Source organism: Aptenodytes patagonicus, chromosome 2, assembly GCF_965638725.1.
Source record: "Aptenodytes patagonicus chromosome 2, bAptPat1.pri.cur, whole genome shotgun sequence".
NCBI classification, from domain to species: domain Eukaryota; kingdom Metazoa; phylum Chordata; class Aves; order Sphenisciformes; family Spheniscidae; genus Aptenodytes; species Aptenodytes patagonicus.
In genome coordinates, this window is record NC_134950.1 from 47,488,556 (window position 1) to 47,504,516 (window position 15,961).

At 39.2% G+C, this 15,961-nt stretch overlaps 1 protein-coding gene across 1 annotated transcript in view; it reads right to left on the minus strand.

Annotated features, from left to right (window-relative positions):
* The window catches only part of SPIDR (scaffold protein involved in DNA repair), a 206,383-nt gene that overhangs the window by 146,205 nt on the left and 44,217 nt on the right, over window positions 1-15,961 (minus strand). Inside the window, exon 6 of the mRNA XM_076329738.1 lies at window positions 4,406-4,662. Within this exon, the coding sequence (XP_076185853.1) occupies window positions 4,406-4,662 (257 nt within the window). The remainder of the gene's footprint in view (window positions 1-4,405; window positions 4,663-15,961) is intronic.

The window sequence follows — 15,961 nt, forward strand, 5'->3', positions numbered from 1 at the left end:
TAGATATAAGATAATTAAACAGAATTTCCCAAGATTTTATTTTACTATTAAACTAAAAACGGCCACTCAAGTATTAAAAAACCCAAACAAAAAGCTGAAGCAGCTATTCTTCACAACTAAAAGCTCTTGCAACGTGACAGATTTAGAGGTAGGGTTAAGAAGGTATCTATTTCCTGCACTGAAACCCAGACTTTTCTTTTTTTTTCTGATGGAAATAAAATCTTACTAGAAAAAGCAAACAATTCATAAAACCTTTAAGAAAGGTTTACTTGTAGACGAGAAAAGCTGAGTGCGTGCATTTTGAGTTTTCTTCTTTATGAATACTGAATGAATCCAGTTGTTCGTTTAACCTATGCAACAAACTTTGAGACTTTCAGTACTCTTCATTTCTCTCTTCTTTCACAAGGGAACGTTGAGAGACTTGGAACTAGTGCGGTTTAGACATTTTACCCTGTAGCATTAACATGAATTCCAAATCTAAAAAGAAGAGCTTCCTGAAAACTGTTATTTGCAGTATATACTCTCTCCCCTCAGGTTTGCAAATCACTTGCATTATTTTCCCATGCAGCGTTGACTCAAGCTGAGAAACTGAAACTTTATGGTGGAATAAAAGGGCAGGAACATCTAAACCCAACACCTCTTGACCTGACCACCAAGACAATTCACCTCAGTATCACCTCACTACTAGCACTTCCTTATCAACTCTCTTACTAGCTCATGAGTGCAGTACCATGACATTTATTTCTCAGTGTACCTGGGGAAATTATACTACTCCCACTCCATCCGTCGCCAATTTTGTTTAAATAAAGGAAGGCGGCTATACAAGATGGCATATAAAACCAATGTTTAAGGTGAGGATGTCCGGGAGCAGTGGTGTTGATGGCTGTGAATGAAAGAGATGATACTTTGCTACTGGCATGACAGACTGGCACCTCCTACAGCACTGCCTTTCAGGTTGCTTCAGAACCTGCCCAGGACTATCAACACCCCTGAAAGACAACCACCACCATACAGACTACCTGCTCTCCCCTGTGGACTGTGGTAGAAAGAAGAACAATCTTTACTTAGAACAATTTTGAAAACAAAAACTAACATTACAGGGGATACGTGAAGACATACGAGAATTTGGCAAAAGGGCACAGAATAGACCAGTCAGTAGGCATGGTGGGCAAGGAATTGCTTCTGTCACGCCTTTCTTGTCTGCAGATGGTAATCACTTTTCAAAACCACACTTAACTCCTAACAGAGGATGATTGCAACATGCCCCTTCAAATTTCGCTCATAAGCAACATCGTATATTGTGCATGTTCTTTTGGGGACATAGATGGGTTTCTCATTTTATTTCCACTCAAAGGTGGTGAATTTACACTCAAATTTCTAACACTAGGATCAGCAGAATTTATTTTAATCATCCATAATCAGCTAAATTCTGAAGATTTCTGTTGGTTCGGTTACATCTTGATTTTTGTAGTGTATGATAATGACATCTGTAATAGGATCAAACAAACAATACCCTTTCCTCCCATCCAGGCAACTACCCATTTCCATTTTAGCACCAAGAGGATTCCAGGAGGAGAGGACAGTAGAAAGTAACTTATTTGAATTTTTCCACAGACCGTTAGGGCTCTTTTCTTTGGTTTTTTGTTTGGTTTTGGTTGGGGTTGGGGGGGGGGGAGATGTTAAGGCATTTTCTTTGAGGTTGCGTAGAAAAATGTAGCCACTGAGGTAATAGGAGCATAGCTGCAATCAGGTAATGCAAATACAAATGCAGATTGCAGTGTGCCTAAAGAATCTGGAAGAGACTGTTACATGCGGTATAAGATTTTTTCAGAAAATATAAGCTAAAATTTTTTGAAAACATTCTCTCTACTTCTGAAGATAGCTTTAGTCATCTCAAACAGCAAAGAGAGATGAAAATAGAAATAATTTCTATTTTCTTAAAAGTGGAAAAAAAACCATAGGAGGCCTATTCTACCTACATCAGGACTCTTCTATGAAGTAAGCATACTTAATATGGTCTGGATTTGGAGTAGAACCTCTCGCATAGGAATTCACATAGGAAGACAGCAGCTCTGTCACCTGCACCATCTCCACTCAATCCATGCTTCCCTAGCCACCAGCCTGGAAAAAGAGAGCGTGGCTAAGCAGAGGCTCTTTTCCACCTACTGCGCAGTTCCAAATGGTCGGAGCGGGAGCCCGTGGGCCAGATCCAGCTTGCAGGATGATTTCCCCTGCTTGTTGCTTTTTCTGCTGTGGCCTCAATCTGCAGCAGAGGTGGGAAGGAAGGAGAAAGGACAAGCCAACAACTGCTATGTAACTTTTAGCTATACAACCAGAAAGAAGAAGTTGTCACTTCATCAGTCAAGAAGCTGACAAACCTTTCCCCAAACTGGCCTTCAATCAACAGCACTGAAAACCTGAGCTTTCCTATCAAGGATGCACTCTCTTATATCCACTGTTAGCACACCAATGAAAATGTTCTCCATCAACAGCAAAAGGAAGGATGGGAAAGAGACACACATGGAATTAAAGCCCTGAACAGGAAGAGTGAAAAGATGACAATTACCCGGACAAGCAAAATAACTAGATAAACAAAACTCATAACTGAGGAATTTCCTGCCTGCTTCCCTGTTCCAAAAGGAACCCAAGGTGGAACCACAGGATGGAAGAGTGAAAAACCCTGCAAGCTCTGCTCCTGTGGCCACTCCGGACAGATTACATTCTATATCGTTGTGGTTTGTTTGGTTTGGTTTGTTTTTAAAGCTATTTATTCTCTTATACACTTGTTTCACAGTATCTTTGCTGTAAAATATATTTTTGCACTAAGATTGTTGATAATAGAGGTCATCAAATGAAGCTGGTAGGTGCAGATTCAAGTCATGTTTAAGCTACAGAACTCCTAACCCTGGGATGTTATTGCAGCAGCCAGAAGTTTTTATGGCTTCAGAAAACTACTGGGCAAACTCATGGAAAGACAAACCCACTGAGGGTAACAAACAGCTCCTGAGCAGTAAACTGCTGAAAACTGGAAGTGCATCTGGGCAAAATACCACTATACACTTGTCCTGTTCTTATTTTAATTAAGATTAATTTAATTAATTAATTTTTAAATTAAAAACGTCTTTACTGAAAGAGTGGTTAAACATTGGACCAGGCTGCCCAGGGAAGTAGTTGAGTCACCATCCCTGGAAGTATTTAAAAGACGTGTAGATGCGGCACTTAGGGACATGATTTAGTGGGCATGGTGGTGTTGGGTTGATGGTTGGACTCGATGATCTTAGAGGTCTTTTCCAACCTTAATGATTCTATGATTCTATTACCTTCACACATACTTGCTTTTGGCCACTAACAGGCATTTTTGGGGGTTACAGCTTTGGTCTGACCTAGTATGGTTGTGTCTTTATGTTTTTAAAGTAACAAGAAATAAAGCTTGATTGCACAAGCAAAACACTTTTAAGTATAGAAATCCTCAGTAATTAGGACTTTCAAATCTGTTCCCTTAGTCAGCATTTTGAAAGAGCCAAGAACACTTTTAGAGAAAAATAAGGTATGTCTATTTAACCAAAATGAATATTTACTTTTTAAGTAATTGATTGATTGATTACTGTACATAGAATCAGCTGCAAAAATGTAAGAAAGAACCACATTGTTAAAAATACAATAGGTACCTATAGCAGCACCATTTGTAATTGTAGTCTCCATAGCTTGAGGCATACCTTCACATATACCATTTAAGTTAAAGCAACTTTCATTAATTCAATATTGGGAGTGACCATTTCTGCACTGTAATTAGCTAGAGAAATAGCGAATTGTGAACATCAGGCTTCCACTGCTCAGGCTGTTTTCTTTCAGCAGTTAGATATCTTTTTAATGTATTTAATTTAGTCACAGAGATTTAAATTTCAGATTAACAAATACATCCCACCTTTGCCTAAATACCACTCTGTCCTGCACTATTCAGCACTATTGCTCATCCACCCCTTTCCTACAGTATTTTGGATAATTTTACCCTGACAAATCTGGAGAGGACCAGAAAAAAAAATCAGAGGTACAGCATTTTTGCAGACTATCTGGAGAGGCACAAAGCAATGAAATGGTTACAAGGTAAAACAGAAGTATGTCCACTCACACATCTGTAAGGCACTGTAAAGCATTATTAGAAGTGCAAAAACCGTGTCAATTTGTACACAGGAGTTCAAGATCGAGAGCTTTCACCACAGATTTTAAAGCTGAACTGAGTTCTTTCTTGCTTTGTTTGATTGTTTACAGATAAATAACATTCTTTAAGTTTTTGGAATCTGCATCTCTAAAATGTTTATCCTTGAAATGCATTCCTACTCTTCTGTAAGTATTCTTTTACTTACAATTAAAAAAATAAAATCCTTAAGGCGGACAGCGCATTTACCTCAGTAGCTTCCTCTTCTTCGCGGACTCGGCGGGCGCTCGGGGGGCCTTGCCCGCCTGCTTCCCGGGGGTGCGGAGAAGGGCCTGCGCAGACCTCAGCCACTCGCTGGCCGGTCGTGCTGTAACATCCCCCGTGTCCACTCCTGACCTCGACCGTAATCTCTTAGTGGATCCTGGAGTAGTGGTCACCAGGCCCGTCTCTGCTTCTCCCACGCTGTCGTTATCGGATGAATACTCAGAAATTTCTGTCAAAGTTGTCTAAACAAATAAAAATATAAAGCTATTTAAGCAGAATGCTTATGAGATAGTACAGGTTTATGTAGGCAGTTATTTATGTTCCCTAGTAATCCATAAATTGAATGCCAATTTATTTATTAATATAACTTGGACAACTTCACTGTAAATGCACATTAATCTTTTGTAAGTCAACATGAGCTCCTGAATATAAGGACCATCTCTTGAGGGACAACCAGGATGCATAACATTTATTTTTTCAAACAACTAGATCTGGAGAATTTATCAAAATGATAAGCCAATGCTTATCCCTATCAAGAGAAGTTTCCAGACAGGTGTCAGGATTAAATCGAGTTTTCAGGAAAGCAGAAAGAGGCTAATGAGTGACAGGGATCGTGACTGGCAGGACAGCTGAGAGAAAGGGAGCTTTCTCATCAGGATTCAAGAAGTAGGAAGGCTGGCTTCCGTAGTCTGAATGGAGGGAAGAAACACATGCCTCTATTGAGAAACTGTAGCTGGCAAAAAGCATGTAACCTTTTGCTAACACAAGATTTTGACCACTAAAGCTGGCCTTCACCCATGTCCAGCAGGCCTCTAGCTTCCCAGGAAGGTTTCAGAAGTTGAGCATAAGCTATCGGGCCGCATCCAGGTAGCTCCAGGGAGGATCAATCACTGGTCAGCAGCCAGGGCCACGAGCAAGCAGGGCTGGAGTTCAGACTCATAAAACCTCCGTGGAGCTCTTCTCCCAGAAACTCACAGGACACGCTGAACTCATCTCACTGAAGGAGGGATGAGAGGAGAGGATGAGAAGGCCCAAAAACAAGTCTGCAAAGAGACGTGGAAGGCTGAGGAGAGGGCTGGCAGGGAAAATTCACCTGCTTTGGCTCAGCTTGTTTTACTCTCCTCTAGGGCTCCCGCACAAGCAGGGCAAGGCAGCGGGGTTGGCACCCTAAGGTGAGCTCTGCACAGTTGTTATATACATTATGCTCTCTTGACCCTGTATTTCTTAAAGTACTGAGTATTAAGCAAAAATACTTGGAAAGTGTCATTTTACCTAGTACAGAACAAAATGGTCTAAAACTCTGAAATAGGCAGAGACTAAGAAACATGAGCTGGGTTCAGTCTTCAGGAGCTAGTTGGAAAAAAACCCCAACACTCTGTGCAAGTTCTGGGGTGAGCATAGTAACAGTCCCATCACTGGGACCACCAGCACTAGCCCAACTCAAGGAGGCTTGCACAAAACCGTTCTGTAGAAGAGGCAAGTTAAGTAACTCAGCCTGATCCTTGAAAGAACCAAAACCCAATGCAAACATTAGGTTCACATTATCAACGGGGAACTGGAAAACCCCAAAGACTGACTTCGCTCCAGATCATGCTGCCCCGATCACAGAACAGGTCCTGAAAAAAATTAGCCTGTTCCTCTAGTCTAATGCAGTAAGCAGCTCTCCATACAGGTTGTTTGAAAACTGGCTCAGATAAAGACTTTAAAGATAAAAGAGGAAAGGAAGGGAAGTCACTGCATTCACTAATGCTGTTGTATGTTATTAATTAGTGTAATCATCTGAAACCAACATTTCTCGACTGTGAACAAAAATGAGTTCAGCTCTTGCCAGTTCTTTAATACATTCTTCACGTAAATGACGAGACACTGCGTTCATGTTCCGAGAGTTTACCTAAGTATTCTGGAAATTGGAAGGACCTTTTAAAGTTATCCAGAGAAGGAGAATAGCTAAAAGAATGTAATTAATATCAGCCTGTTTTAAACACAACACAGTCAACATTCGTCCCTTGGCAACAATATTTCTCTGAAAACAAACTCCTTCCACATTGGAAAAGAGCCAGAAATAAAAGGTTTCAAACAGTATGAAAGCAGTAAGCAAGCACTTCATTCTTAAAACACCATTCCGATGCACTCTTTTGCTTTAGGAATGCTTTAATTTTGCTCAAGTTGCTATGATATCCACTGCACCTAAAAAAACGATGCAAACCTGAAGTTCTTTGAGCAAGTAAAATGCAATTGAGGAAAGCCCTTGGGATGTGCTTCAAGTTAAGCACGTTTTAATCCCACTGACTGTTGTAAGAGTTAAGAAGCTTTCCTAAGTAAAAATTGTCTAATAAATCATTTAATTCTTCTGCTAATATTTATTATTGTATACTTGTTTAGACTTAGCTTCCCCAAGGAAACCGTACTTTGGGGTTTTTGTTTTTCGTTTGTTTGCTTGTTAGAGGTTGTTGTTGTTTTTTTTAATTGGTCTGTTGGAAATTTTTCTTAAAAGAGGAAGCTATAAAAACGGAGAAGAAAAACAAAGAACAAAACCTCAGCCTTCCAATTCCGTACATTATTTAACTGTAGCCACCGTCAGAAACACAGTCTGAGGAGAAAAATATTTTCAAAACACACATACATGATTTTTCAAGTATCCAGTAAACGAGCTGGCATGTCTACCAACATTATGGTGGTGGACAGCTGGCAAAAAAAAAAATAAAAATCATTCAATTTCTTAGGTTCACTTTAAAACAATCATTGATAAATAGTGAAGAAATTGTTTATCGATTATCAGTATCTTAAACGTCATGAGGCTGAATTTTCAAGAGGGGTTTTTTTAAAATAATATCCCCAGTAATATCACTAAGAGTTTGTGAAGTGCGTCATTGCTAAGCACAGAGAAGTGTCAAATTAGAAGTAGTTGACTTTTCCACATTGCTTATTATTTCGAAACGCAGTCATTTTTGGTTATGATGGCTGAAGGTACAATGCTCCCCACTACACACAGGATCAGTTTCCCCACCTCAATCCCTTCCTCCAACCCCTGAGCCCAATCTAATCATCCCTATCCTGGGGTTTTCCATGACTGTCTCCCATATATCCCAATCACTCCAAATACTTGGTAGTAGACTGTTCACTAAGATTTACCTATCATTTCCAGCAATGGCCTTGCCACAACACCCTCTTTTATATCACACTAACCACTTTTCCATGTCCAAGGGCTGAGTGGAAAAAAAATGCAGGGGCTGACTTCAATCTCTCTCTTACTAAAACGACAAACATGGCTCATTTTGTTCACTTTTAGAATAAACTGATTTGCTCTGTGACTGGTTTCATTTGAAAGGTTCTAAATGCTCCTCTTTTATGGCTCTTTCTTTTAAAGAAAAATTACTTTAGTATAAATGCACAGAATAGTGCCATTTTTTCTGATAAGATTTGGCTACAGGAAAACAAGGAAGTCAGTGAGTACTGTAGCTGAGCATCCAGGACTCTATATTTTAAAGATAAGCATGTTTAAAACAAAATGCATCAAAAAAGAGCTCTCAAGATGAATTAATTTATGATGTATTTTTGACAGCACTCACCAGTACTAGCTAATGTAGAGGATGGTACAAATGTAAAAATAGAAACCAGAATGAGAAACAGTAAATATCCCCCCCTGGCTAAACAGTTAAGATTGCTGAAGAATATATGATTACCTGTGTCAATTTGAAGTCATTAAAAAAAAAAAAAAATCACCAAAAAACTAACCACGGAAATGGTAAAATCCTGGCCTAAATTGTTCAAAGACAAAACTCTTGACTTCAGTGAAATGAAGATAGCATTCCATAAGCATGTAGATTTTGCACGCAGGCAGCACAGAAGATACCATGCTGTTACTTCTGTGACCAAGTACTCCCTCCCTCCCCCTCAAGAGATTTGCTTCAGCTGCCTGTTGCTTCACCTTGAACACCTTGTGAGTTCTTTGGGAGTACCTTTGCAATCTGCACAGCATTTGCCTCTAGAAGGTCTGAAAAAATTACCTTTTCACTTCAATAATGATGGAAGCAAGAAATATCTGTATTTGATTACTTTAATAAGCACTTGATATTTCTTATCAATAAAATAGCAGTGAGTTAATATGAGAAGTATTACATTTCCATTTGAAGTTTCCAGCATCAGCATAGAAAGCAGAACTGTACAAAACTTTCTGTACAAAAAGAAAGCTAACATATCAATCCTATTTAAAAAAAAAAAAATCTGTATTTTTAAAAAAAAGGTGCTCTCATACAGTGATTGCTAATTAGAGGCAAGGAGATGAGCAGCTGGGAGAGTTTCTCATCCCCCTTGGCTCTCCTCCCAAGATACATCACTCAGTGAAACTTTTCTGCGGAAAACTGTTAGTATATACACCCTACTTTTGTATTGGTTAAACACTTTCTCTTGTTCAGTCATCGTACATTCAGAAAATGTTGCAAATCTTTTCCACTTGGTATGAAGATACTTGGCAGATATCATGCTCAATAAAAGTTCACAGATGCTCTGAACAAGTTCATCAGCTGAAACCAAGATGCTTCAGTATGCTGCAGTATGTCCGAATCTCCTCTTACTGACAAAAAACGACTATCAAATTCTATATAGACACTGAAATAACTTTTTGCAGATGGAGGCCACTTAGTCTGTCATTTCCTTCCCTAAAAATAATAAATTTCTTCCCTCCTGTTATCTTACTACAGCTTAGCTCAAATGGCAGAAGAATTAATAGGGTTTCTCAGATGGCACCCTTAGGGAACCAGGCTTTCTCAAGGTCACAGAGCCAAGTCATGTCAGAAATGGAAATAGTATTTGAGAGTTTCAGACTTCGATCGCTGTACATACAGAGGAAAATTAATCTTGTGGCATTTCCTTTCCTACTTGTTCTTTCACATATCTTTGCCTCTAACTCTGGAAGCGTTTTCTATTATCCCCTGCCTGTTCTCTCATGGACTATCTTTTTCTCTTTTCCAGTTCCCTTACTCTTTTCAGAATTAATTTGCATTTCTGCCCTTTCATGACAGCTCTCAAGATGGGTGGAAGCTGACTGGTATTAACAAACACACACAGTGAACTTAAGTGACTATCCTACCACCTCTCCTTTTATACAGTCTTCCTTTCCGATAAGCAATGCTACATTTGCACTACTGGTACTCTTTGTTGTCGTGTATGCAAAGGGATTCAAATGCAGCAAACTTCTACCCCAGGGAGTTAGTTACAGGTTGCAAGGAGATTTTATATCTTGCATGGTACTCTCCAAAAAACAGAGCGAGCAGAAAAGCCCCTGGATTTGCTACAATGAATATTCACAAGCATAAATCACCAGTGCAGTATGTCAAGGGCCCAGGCTATGCTAATGAATGCTTGAAGCTAACTCCACCAGAAGCTGGTTTACAGGATTATAGGGAGTAGGGTAAAGGTAAAAGACAAGAAGTTGCCCCTTAATTAATCAACACAAAATTAATTCAAGCATTGTGCGCACAGATAGTACAGGGTATTATTCAGGTCTATAAAGATAATTAAAGATATAAAGGACTTAAAGATCGCAGTTCTCTTCAAAGCTTTGTGTTTTCTGAAGCTTTAACTGAAGCACTGAAGTCTACGCCAAATATTTTCCTAGTATCTTGAGAAATAATTTGGTTCTTGGTAAGCTAGCTACTTTCACTCTAGAGAGATAAAATTCAGATATACCTTCATGCAAGAAACTTAATGATCAAGTGCAGAGCTAGGTGTGTGCCACTCTGTGGGTGACACCAAGCTTTCTTCTCACGGAATAACCACAGGAACAGCACGCGAAACGTACAAGATCAGGTAGCAGTGCGTGGGCAGAGATAACCGTATGACAAAAAAGAACAACAATGAAAGACATAAATCACTAATGAGATATTTTTGGACTTGCAAGCCCAAACTTACACAGCAGATTAACTGAAATTTTGTATCTGGAACAACCACCCAGTGTTATTACAGAGACAGCATATATTTAAAATGGATCTCAGATAATGCCTAGTTGTTTAGCCAAGCACAGCATTCCTCCTCAGCACATGCACTCAGACCATCTGATCTGTCCTAAATATTTACCAGTGGTGTTGGTTCAGCGCACTAGGAAATGACATGTCCTGCTCCACACACATTAGCATTTTGTGGCTGCCATTACAGGAAACAGAGCTGTACGCTTTTCAAGGGCACGAGAACGGCCACCTCGAGCACCTCTCTGGGACTCTCCAAGAGCAACTACCACTGAGCTGACAAAGGGTTTGCTTCTTTCTCCCTGCTTGGCCACCGCTAAACTTCAGCAACATCTCCCTTCACACGGACGTGAGAATGAATTTTTGCTATCTCCTAGATGCCACCACCCCTAGGCTGGAATGCAGTAGTTATTAGCACACAAAATCATTTATGCCAAGTAGCAAAGAAGAATGCTGTATCTACTTGAATATGGAGGAGAAGTGTAGGCAGCAACACTGTAATTATTCAAAGCAGAATTTGGTCACAGACTGCACCCTCATCTCCTCTTAATGGTGTTTTGAGACATTTAAACAAGTGGTTAAGACTTCTCTTCTATGACTAATTAAAAAGGATTCATTGCATCCAGGAGCCCAGTGCTTCCTATCATAAAGGAAATGGATTCATGATTATCTCTGGAGGAAGGAGGCCAGCTACTAAACCTTAAGCACCACTGCTTACACTGCTGGGCTTCCCTTTGGAGAGCTCCCGGGGGAGTCTTCCCCATGTTTGACCCCATTTATTCTGCAAGCTCTGTCAAAAATTACAGCTGCATTAGCTACTGTCTTAAAAGGTTACCCCAAGTATGATTCAATTCAAAGGAAAAATACCAATAGCTGTTATCAAAAGAAAAGCAAATGGGACAGTTTCAGAGATGCTTTCATAGACTGAAAGAGTTGAAAGGACTTTGATATAACTCTGCAGAAATTAATGGAACAATATGGCTGCTGGCACTGGGCTTCCTGCACGATTTCTGAAACCAAGAAAAGGTGTGGAGGGCAACACAGACAGGAAAACTCCCTCTTTACACTTCAAAGAGTGAGGAAGTTGAAGTACAGTACACAAGCCCACAAAATGGTGTTTTATATCACACATGAAATAACAATTAACGAAATAAATAACTTGTATCATCATTTATCAGCTCCCATATCTTGTGTAGATCATACTGCCTTGAAGTGGAAAATGAGGTGACGATTAGGATTACATGCAGTATGTTTGGCTGTGCATTCTTTTTCGTAAAGGAAGAGGTGCATGTTTTTGTTTGGTTTGAGCTCTCTCACACATAATCCTGTACACATACACCATTGGCAGGCAGTATCCTGCATGCAGCACTAATCATTTTAGAAAACAAGAATGGAAAAAATAATAGAATAAGATTTTGCACACACAACAAAAAATCAACATGAATATCTGATCTTTGAAAGAAAAACTTTGGGAGTGATTTAAATCACAACAAAACAGACTTTTTATAGACCTCATGAAAAGATGGTATTTTACCAACTGTTTTTTTGTTTGGGTTTTTTTTTAAAGCCAGGTAAAGAATACACAAGTAATAAGGAAGATGAAATCAAAGCTGTAACTTCTAATCCTGAGCAGAAACCTCAGCTTTTACAAGGCAAACAGGTTTAGCAGGCTATACCTCTGGAGATACATCTACAAGCTGTTCCAGCCTGCCCCTCCCAGAACAGGTTGTTCTAAGGCATGGATCAGCCAACCGAAACAGGTGAGGCTGTCTTCTCAGCCCAAGTGCATTTTTATACAAAATAAGTCAGTAAAGCAAGAAGCACCGTGTTTATTTCTAAGCGTACTCTTTAGATGTGGAATTAAATAGTGATTCTGAGGGTAAGACGGAACAAAACTGCTGTCTGCTGGGCACAAGGGCAGGAAAGAATAGTAGGGGACAGGGAGCTATTAAGGTACAAAATGGGTACGAAGCAGAAGTTTACCCATTGGGATACTGATTTGTACCGTATGGAGTGTAAGGAAAATGCTTCTGCAATCTTGGCATCTGTAGCATTTGTGCTGCAACTGCACCTCTTCAAAGCATCATTTTAGTAGTTCAATGAAGCTTTAGCATTAAGAAGTCAATCTATCAATTCCTAATTTTCTGCATTACTACTGATCTCTCCATCAGTCTGTGATCAGATGGAGAGACCCAACAATGCTGAAAAATGTCAATACAGACAACCTACAAGTGCTTTTTCTGCCTTGTCTAATCTTTTTTCCATCACACAAGAACATCTTCAGTTTCTCCCAGAGAAAATGACTGGCTGTTAAAGATAATTTGGACCAATTTCTGCATACTGTTAGCCAACATTACATTCAAGTGAATTACTGTAACCCTTGCTCTCCATTCCTTCCTTAAAAAAGGGGGGGAGGGGGGAAGACGCCACTTCACGTGTTGCATCTTGCAAACTATTCAGGGACAGAACCAGGTCTCCTCTCATGCAACTGTGTATTATCCCACGCACTTGAGCTCTCATCTTGATAAGGATCCTCCAGATGATAGAGACCCAGGTTTTCAAATATAAATACCTGACTCTGATAGGGCACGCAGATAATTACATCGTTTCGCATAGAAGCCTCAACATTATGCACTGAAGTTTAGGCACACGAGAAAATTGTAGTCAGCTTATAATACCACTTAAACAGGGTTTAGTTCTTGACACAGAAATAGGTACTTTCATGTTTCCAAGGAACAGATGTTATCACATGGTTTGATAACCTACTTTCACATTCTTTGTTTATAGTTATTCACTCAGTTTCATTTATTAAAGTTAGTGGATTCAGGCCATGAAACCTCAGTTTTATTGTCTCTATTTTAGGTGATGCTATGGTAATGGTCCAGGTTAAAAAGCTTGGCTGTAACAAGAGGACTCAACTGAAAGGCATGATTAAAAGCCAAATTATTATTTATGAGGTAAATCCTAAAGCACCTAGACTAAACACCTGCAGGATTCAGTAGGAACTGTTAAGGGAGGAAATACATTTCCATCTTCAAGCAACTCTTTTGTTTTGTTCCAAGTCTTCAGAGAGAACTGAAGTTACATACTTGTAATGAGAGGTAATATCTTTTACTAGACAAACAGATATAACTGTGGGAAAACAGACAAGCTTTCAGCACTACACCCCTCTACAGGTCCCAAAAGTTTGTCAAGTTTTTTTACTCCAAATAGATCATTTGGTCTAAATAAATTAAATCTTTCTTTATAAAATTGCTTCTCTCTCATATCTTTAGCCTATACAGTTATGAATAACGATCCTGCAAGCTTTTTAAAAATTATTTCTAAAAAAGAAACCATGAGAAAATACCTCTCACAATAATGTCACTGTTTAGACCAAACAGGGAACAGTAAAAGACTTTAAAACATCTTTCGTATTATGTATTCTCTTTCAAAAAGTAGGTGATAACTGCAAGCATGTTATTTTTGAGATGAAAGGAAGCAACTCCAGAATAACTAACTAAATGAGAGATTGCACACAGATATCCAGTGAAGTACCAATTATGCACACCGACTTCTCATCTTTGGTTGATGTGCCTGCAGTTTGCTGTGAAACCCCTTAGAAAAGCACTTATCAAAAAAGGAAAAAAAGAAGAAAATGAGAGAGAGAGGAAACACACCTGGCAGTGTTCTATAACACACAAATGCAATACAGGCATCATTTCTGCAATAATGCTCAGCACTTAGTGGAAATTTTTTTGTTCATAATTTCCACAGAGATACACAGACACGTCTTGAAATTCAGACTCTGAGCTTCCAGCTCCAGCAGTGCCGGCATTCACAGCTACAGCACTGGCAGCTTAAGGAGACACCGGGCTGCCGGGCAGCGCTGCGCATTACATTCATTTTCTTCTACTCCCACTCACTTCACATTCTTCTCACTTGACTGTTCTCCCCTTTGCCCCATTTATTGCTTCACAGCGCCTGCGGTACTGCCCCCAAAGCCTAAAATAGTCGTTTCATTTCTTCTCTCCTCTTCATTTCTAACTTCTTCCGACCCTTTCCCTCCTCTCCAGAAGTCCTTCCACAGCCTACCTTTTCTAGAACATTGTTTCATGTTTTTGCACTGTTAAAACTATTTTAAACAGCAAACATTTCAGGGCAGGAAATGTCTTACCACGTCTGAAATACTGTGTTAGCGATGACAGTGCATGTACGCATACAAAAGCACCACCTTCACCTAAGCTGATTTTTAACAATGATGAGAGCACCTACATGCAGACCGAAGAAACAGAAGACCCGTTTAATTGCTTTTCCAAGCAAGCCAAAGAACACCAAACAAGAAAACTGGTTACAAAAATACATTAAATGTACTCTGCTAAAATTAATTCTGTTTGGAGAAAGAACAAAGAAAAAGGAGCCCAACACTAAGTTTACAGATTTTCTTTTAGATCATGTGCCTCCTTTTTGGAGGAGCAGAAGGAAAATAAAGTAACCATCAATTGGGTAAGGCACCGTAATTGAAAATTGTAATGTTGTTATAAATACACATTTTATAGAGAGATTCAGAGGTGCTAACTGCTGCAATACTGTCTTAAGTTTGACACATTCAGTTGCGCTGATTGTTCACAGTACATGAAAAGATTTCAAAGTGAAGACCAATTAAAACTCCTTTGAGATCTAGATTAGAATAAAAACACGTGTGCTGTAATATATGTGTGTTACATTACATAGAGTGACATGATTGCCATAATATGGGTATAACATACATTACAGGACACACAGAGACAATCACAGATACTTAAAACTTTTATTAGTGAATAAGCATACCACATAAACATACCGGGAGAAACACACTTGAAATGGCCCAGTAAGACAGTAGTCAAATACAATCCTTGAACAATTAAACTCAATGGACTGCAAGTATCTTAAGAACTGGCTAATAACTGGCATGCTGAACTTGCAAAGAAAAGGGCCCTGAAATACAAACATCAGTAATTTGTACTAAGCGATTCCTTATAAGGATTATAAAGCTTTCATAAAGTAGGAAGATTAAAAAGAATTAAGATAATACTTCTCAATTACAGGCAAAGAGAAAAAAGAGAGCCTCAGTGCATGTCTGCACACTTTAACACACTTTAAAAAGCAATAGTTGACTGGTTTCCACAGCAGTCACCAATGTCTTTTGGCTTCATGCCTCCACTATCTCAAACCGGATCAAGAGATTGTGATGGCTCAATTTCACTTCCATTCTTAAATCAATGCTCGCTTTACTTCAGGAAGGGGGGGAGAAAAATAATGTAGAACTGTCATTTGCTTTTCTATTAGGTTAGCACATGTCAATGTGTATTTACATGTGGAAAATGCAACCTCTGCAAGATTCAGAGGGTGGTGTGTGTCCCCCGTTTTCTTTTTTAAAAATATAAGAGAAGCTCAAAGCTGGCAAGATAATGCTAACATAACACAAGTTAATTCAGCTTCTAGGAAGAGCATTTAAAAATAAAATGTGTCCTTCAAGATACTATTAAACATTCTCTGCTTATTTTCCCCTTCCCAAAGTAAAAATACTCATGTGATATTTGTCCTTCACACTGAACTC